Raw genomic sequence first — 6,793 nt, forward strand, 5'->3', positions numbered from 1 at the left:
GAGAAAAAGAAGTAGTAAATTTCCCGCTAACGCAGCAACGGAAGGGGGAGTCCTCGCAGGTGCTGAGCTGGGAGGTTTATTTTTTCCTATTCAAAGACACTTTCTCGTGTAAAAAATATATCGAATTGTTCCCTTTCCCAAAGCTCGGTTCTTTAGGAGATCACAGAAAGGTGTTTTATGATTAAGCTGGTCAGACTTGGCATAAGGGCACTGAAGTCCCACCTAACCCAACACATCACTCAAGGCATTTCGCTTTTAGGAAGAGCTTTGGAGCGTTATAGCGGCTGTATGTGTTCTTCAAGGGATGGAGAGGGACATAAAACACTGCTTCCTTAGGTAATTTTGCTAAGTGACTCGTGTACTATCAATGCTATCAGAGTGCACATTATATTTAACCTGCGTGGGTCCGTCTATAGCTCGGCTCTGTTCAATGCCACCTGATTGTCTCTGTTGGGACGCTGCCTTCACATCACGCAGGGCTTGATGTCTTGACAGACGCTTTGATGGTGGTGATGGTGGTAGTAAGATCCACTAGCGGAAGGGTGAAACGACGAAATGCCATTAAAATTGAGGACGAAATCTTTCCTGTCACACACCGGGGAGGGGTGATGCTGGTAGCGAGGCAATCCCACTGTAAGAGAAGGAAACAACAAGAGCTGCTCAGAGGTCGGGTAGCTTCGCTTCCCCTGGTCTCGGCTCCCTCCTGCAAGGTTTGGGAGCTCCTCTCTGGCCTGCCTGGCAGCGGGCTGGGCAGCTCTCCCGGGACAAAGCCTGCCCCGCGTGCAGGGCAGAAAGAGTGGCGGGTCCCATCGCCCCGAGCGAGGAGGGGGCGCGGAGCCCCCGGAGTCCCCCAACGCCCCCGGGTGGGCTCGGGGCTGCACCCGTGCTCGTACGAGCGCTGGTGCCCGCTCGGCGGGGAGGGTCGAAACTGCTCATCCCTGCGGCACACAGGCTGAGGAGAGGAAGGCGGGCGGAGGTGGATGCCCACGGACACACGGATGCCCCGGGCGCACGCCGATCTCAGGGCAGCCCTCCCGTGCGGGCAGACACACGCTGCCGTCTGCCCCTCTGCCTGCCTGTTTATCAGCGTGTGGGGTTAAGTTAGCCTCTGCGCGTGGTGTAGGTGAGGAAGTGCCTGTGAGCGAGGAGAGGACGCGAGTCGCGTGTTTTTCTGGATGCGCCGCAGCTATTTCAATCCGATTCCCACCTTTGCTCCCTCTTCCCCCGCCCCATCCGGCCCTGCGAGGTTTTTGCTTTTGACTTGGACGGCTGCAGGTTGAATTCCAACCACGCTCCGTTCGTGTGTTGATAGTGTATTTATGTATGTGTCTGTATGTATAGGCGCGTCCACGCCTATAGGCGAGTGTGCTTTCACAAACCTAAGATACAGACCGAGGACACCCTGCGGTTCATCAACAGCAACAACAAGCGACGTACATCCGCGGCACCGACATGTAAGTGACCTTGCAAATTCACATTTTCATTTCCCACAGCCTAGGGCAGCCTTTCGGGGGACAAAATCCACGGGCCGCGTGGGACATCCACATCCCCGCTCCATCCCACGCCGTAGGGCCGCGTAGCCTGGCAGGGTTCCTGCTGGATCGGGCGGGCAGGGGAGCATTGCCCTGAGCGAGGCCTGCAGGGTGAAGCCAGGGAGGGATTTGATTTGGCGTGTGGATGTCAAACTCGGCTAGAGGGACTCTGTCAAATCTGACCGAGGGTCAAGGAAAAAAAAAGAAAAAAGTAGAAAAAGGAAAAAAAAAAAGCAGCAAAAGGAGAAGCGGGGGGGGGGGGGGGAGAGGGAAACGTCCCCGGTTTTCCCCGGGGTAGGGGAGCCGACCCCTTTGGGGGCACGCACAGCCCGTCTCCTCCGGCACTGTCCCCTCCTTCACCCCGCAGAGCTCACTTTATAAAAGTGATTATTTCGCTGGATTTCCTCGGCTTTCTAATAACCCTGCTGGTATGGTCACCATAAACCGGGGCACTTTATTACAATCCTGACTCAATCATTTAGCAGGATTTAATAGTGTGCGAAAAAAATCCGGCTCCCCCCGCCCCCCAGCTTCAAAATCCTTTTCGCAGAACTATGGAGCCTCCTGTTTCCAATTTTTTCCTCTCTTGTTCTTCGGTCTGATGCAAATTCAAGGTTTTAAGTCCGCCCTGTCGCTGTCATGACTAGAAGATTATTGACCGATCAACAGCGGTTGCCACCGAATTTACTTTGCATTTAACTAAGAGAAAGGGAAAGGCGAAATTCACTTGCTACTGCTTTTGTGGGGAGAGGAGGAGAAAGATTATTGCCGGTAATAATTACGAATGAAGGAGCTGCTTTTTTTCCCTCATCTCCTTTTCCTCTACTAAAAGGTTTGCGCCGCACAGATTTTATGTAACATGCACGAATGGGGATTGGATCCACGCAAAAAAATAAAGGGTTGGGTTTTTTGGTTTGTTTTTTTTTTTTTTTTTAGCTGAACGAGGAATGGGGATGGCTTCCACTAAAGCCCTGGGCCTAGATCCTGCAGAAAATAAGCGGAGAAACGCCGTTTTGCAGAGTGGTGGCATTAAATCTGAGCTGCTGGAATCGGACGCTCGTTGCCGGCATTAAGAAAGCGTCCGTCGGTCCGTCTGCGTGTATGTCTGTCCTTGAACAGAAACAGCTCGGATTTAAACCGTGGTGGAGGCTGGGGGCGGGGGGGGGGAGTTCTCTTCCTTTCCTTCTGCTTTTGTTCTGAAGACCTGTTCTTGGGACGCTTCGAAACGAAAATTTCTCTTCCAGGAATCGCCTTTCCCACTTCGGGTGTCTGTCAGGAGGAGGAAGCAGCCGCTTCCCAGCCCCGGTCCCCGAGCCAGCCCCACTCCAGCGCCACGCGTGGCCCCGTGGGCCCTGTGCAGCGGCCCGCGGAGCCGCAAGGAGTAAAGCAAACACAGAAAAAAAATCCCAAAGAAAGGAAAAGGAAAAGAAAAAGAAACAAACAAGCAAACAAAAAAATCCAAGTAACAACAAAGCAAAGCATAAATTCCTAACGGTAAAGGTAGGCATTTTGGAGGGGGAATGCCCCTGTGAACCCGCCGGCCTCTCGCCTCGGACCCCAAAACCACGTGGGAGGACGACCTGAATCCCCGAAAAGTGGGTGCAAGCCTCCGCAGCAGAGCCCCGCGTGCTCGGAGGAGCCCGTCCGGGGACGCGCCGCCGCACCCCCTGCGCCGACACCCCGGTAAGACGGCGGCCCGCTCGGCAGCCGCCTCTCCCCAGGAGCCATATCAGGGCTAGTTAGGGTTTTTTGGGGGGGGTTGTTTTATGGTTTGTTTGTTTTTTCAAAGGAGGAAAATTTGCAACCGCTTGCTCTCCCCCGACACCCCGAGCCCCTTCCGCGGCGATGGCAAAAGTGGCTTCCCCGGCAGCAGCAGGCTGCGGGGAGGCCGGGGCAGCCTGCGGGGCTGGCAGAAGGACTGGGGAGTGATTGACAGGGGCCCAAGGAGGGGGCGGGAGGGGACCCAGAGCTGAGGGTCGCCTGTATTTGTTACTTGTTAAAATTCCCATAAAATTGAACAAGACCTCGCTCTCATAGGGGTTAAGTCAGGCTAAAATCCTCTTCGGTGTGGTCCAGCCCAGACTGTCTTTGTTTGCTTAACCTCCGGGACCCACGTTTAAAAGGGCTATTTGGAAAATTTCCCCGTAAGAGCCCAACATCTTTTACCCATTTTTGTGCTCGGATTTTTCTGAGCAGACATTGTCTGTAATCACCGGCCGGGGGGTGGGAGACAGAGACCAGAAAACTCTTTCCCTCCGGTTGCAGAAATACGCTGGATCCGCTTTACTCTCTCTCGCATTTTTCAAGATAAGCGGGTGCAGTGTCCTGTTCCCTCCCTCCCAAAGGGTTTAGGGCATAATATTTAACACCTTTTTTTGTGTGTGTGATTACTCCCGCGACGCGTCTCCGTGGACCGCGGTTTAGCGAGGCGGCAGCGATGCCAGGCAGCGCTCCCCTCTCCGTGGAGCCGCAGCCCGGGCTGCGGGGCGACCCTCGCTCCCTCCGCCGCGCACATGTCACCGGCACCGGGGAGGGGACGTGCGCGCCGGGACGGAGCCGTGCTTTCCTCGGGAGCGCTCCTTCTTGGCACCGGGCAGGAAGGAGGGATGCTCGCAGCCAGTCCACCCAGAGATCCCCCCGTCCCGAAACAGAATGGCTCCGACTCACGGGTGTTTTCCTCCCTCTCGCAGGCAAAGCTCCCCTCTTCCCTACGCCGTGGAAGTCGGGGTTCCCCCGCCGCCGGAGAAAGCCCCGCCGCCCCCACCGCAACCCCGGGTCCCTACCTGAGAGGTCGTCGCGGGGGCTCTGGTGCAGGTAGCCCTGCTCCAGGGAGTAGGAGGGCACGCTGGAGTGGATGCCGGAGGGGGCGGCGGTGGCGGCGGGGAGGCCCTGCTGCTTTATGTAGGGCGCGGCCCCCGAGGCTGTCCAGTGAGCCGAAGGGCTCGTGTAGGGCGAGTGGCACTCGATGGCGCTCGCCATGGCCGGCGAGGAGGGCACGGGGCTGCTGCTGCTGTCGGGGCCGTAGTCCCCGTTGGCAGTCACCGGGCAGCTGGCCATGTAGGTCGAGCCGGGGTTGGGCGACATGTGCGGGACGTGGTGGCCGCCGCTGAGTCCCTCGTAGCCGCTGGCCATGGCGTTGGGCATCATGTCGAGGTTGTAGCCGTTGGAGTGGCAGGCGAGGGAGGCGGGGGGCGCCTGGAAGTCGAAGCCCTGCGGGAGGATGGAGGCGCCGAAGCCCAGCCCGTTCATCATGCGATACATGGGCTTCAGCGCTTGACATTTCCTCCTGAAGCCGCGGGGCCGCCGTCGGAAGGAGCCCTCCTCGAACATGAACTCGCTGGCCGGGTCGATGGTCCAGTAGTGGCCCTTGCCCGGGCGACCCAGGCCCTTGGGCAACTTGATGAAGCACTCGTTGAGGGAGAGGTTGTGGCGCACGGAGTTCTTCCAGCCCTGGTAAGAGCCGCGGAAGAAGGGGAAGCGGGCCTGCAGGAACTGGTAGATCTCGCTGAGGGTCAGGCGCTTGGAGGGCGAGCTCTGGATGGCCATGACGATGAGGGCGATGTAGGAGTAGGGGGGCTTCTCGGGCCGCCGCAGCCCCGAGCTGGCCTTCTTGCTCTTGGAGGAAGCCGCCGCAGCCGCCGAGGAGGAGGAGGAGGTGGAGGTGGAAGAAGAGGAGGTGGAGGTCTCCAGGGCGGAGGAGGGCGGCCGGCTCATCTGGAGAGCTCCGGGAGCCGGGCTGCAGGAGCGGAGAGGGACGGGGGGCTCCAGCCGCTGCTGGCCGCTCTCGGTGGTCATCTGGCGGAGGGAGGGGAATGGGGCAGGGTGGGGTGAGGCTGGGAGGGAAGAGGGGGAGCCGGGCGGGGTGGGTACCGGGGCGGGGGGTGCCCGGCAGGGGGAGAGCGGGGGGAACTGCTGTCCTCCGGGCACCTCCTCGGCGTGGCGGGCGGCGGCAGCGCCCTGCGCATCCCTCCCCGCGGTCCCTTGCGCAATGGCTCCTCCGCTTTCCGCCGGAGCCAGGCGCTGGGCGGGATGGACCGGCCCGGCCCCGGCCCGGCCCCGGCCCTGCCCCCGCCCTCCCCGCACCGCCCGCCGTGGCTCCGCTCAGCGCCGCTCCGCTTCCTCCTCTGCCCCCACCTGGGGACCATCCCGCTGCCTAATCCGGCAAGGGGAGGAAGGGCAAGACCCCCCACCCCAATCTCTTCCGCACTGTTATTCTTTCATCATATATACTTTTTTTTCTTGCGTAAAAGGCACAGCGCGACCGCCTATCACTTCCTCCAATCTTGCTCTTTTTTTTTCTTTTTTTTTTCTGTTCCCTTTCCCCGCAGACCCCCCTGAATCCGGCCGAGAAATCAGCAGAGCTAGAGACGGTGGGGGGAGAGAGACCACCCTCTTTCCAGCTGGCCTCTGTCCACCCGTCATCTGGGCTGGAGGCGCTGCCGCTGTTGCGGCACCGTCGCCGGCTCCCTCCCGCTGCCGGCCCCGCCGCAGGCGCTGGCACCGTTTTACCGTCTCCCCGGGGGCTCCCTCGGCCCCGCAGGCACCGGCACTGCCCGCCGGTCCCCGGCACGGCCCCGCGGTGAGGGGAGCGGCTACCAGCCCGAAGCTCCGCCGCGGCTCCCCGGGGCACACGGGCGCTGATGCCGCCGGGTGCGGGCGTGGGTGCGTGTGAGAGGTCGCCTGCCCTGTGGAACCCCTAGCAACAGTGGCCGGCTCCTTCCCATGCCTGCCAAACCTCCGGCTTTTAAAATTTCTCGCTAACCCTTGCCGCCCCCCCCCTTATAAAATGCAATTCATTTTCTAGGGCAACAGGGGTCGGGCCGAGGAGCAGGGATGCGCCCTCCCTCCGCCCCCCGGGGACGTCCCCTCGGTGCAGCGGGTGGGTCACGCGTGGTGGCAAACGCCGTTTGCCGGAGGAAACGGGTCGCCGGAGGGGGGCCGGCGGAGGCAAAGGCCTGCTCCCAAATGATGGAGAAAGCTCCAGGATCAAACTGGAGGCGACAGGACGCGAGGCAGAGCAGGCAGGGATCGCTGGACCAAAGACACGGGGGTGGGAAGGACGCGGGCAGAGAGGGACGCCGTGTCAGTGTGCCTGCAGCGTTCTGTGTGTGTGTGTATGTCTGCGTGTCCGTCTGTCTCCAGCGCAGCTCCGTGCTGAGAGCTCGCTGGTGGGTACGGGCAGGGAGGGGGGTGGGGCTGGTCCCAGACAGTGACCTGCAGTTGAGTGGTAGCAGGCTTTTTCCATCAAACTCTGCCTGGAT

At 60.1% G+C, this 6,793-nt stretch overlaps 1 protein-coding gene across 1 annotated transcript; it reads right to left on the reverse strand.

Moving 5' to 3' along the window:
* Positions 1-464: 464 nt before the first annotated feature.
* On the reverse strand, positions 465-6,259 carry FOXF2 (forkhead box F2; the record flags this gene model as incomplete). Its single annotated transcript, XM_081996365.1, is given in 3 exon segments — positions 465-631; positions 4,316-5,473; positions 5,476-6,259. Coding segments are annotated over 3 exon segments (1,527 nt in total). The 5' UTR covers positions 5,678-6,259.
* Positions 6,260-6,793: the final 534 nt, after the last annotated feature.

Source organism: Phaethon aethereus (genome assembly GCF_964289735.1).
Source record: "Phaethon aethereus genome assembly, chromosome: 2".
In the NCBI taxonomy this organism is placed as follows: Eukaryota; Metazoa; Chordata; class Aves; order Phaethontiformes; family Phaethontidae; genus Phaethon; species Phaethon aethereus.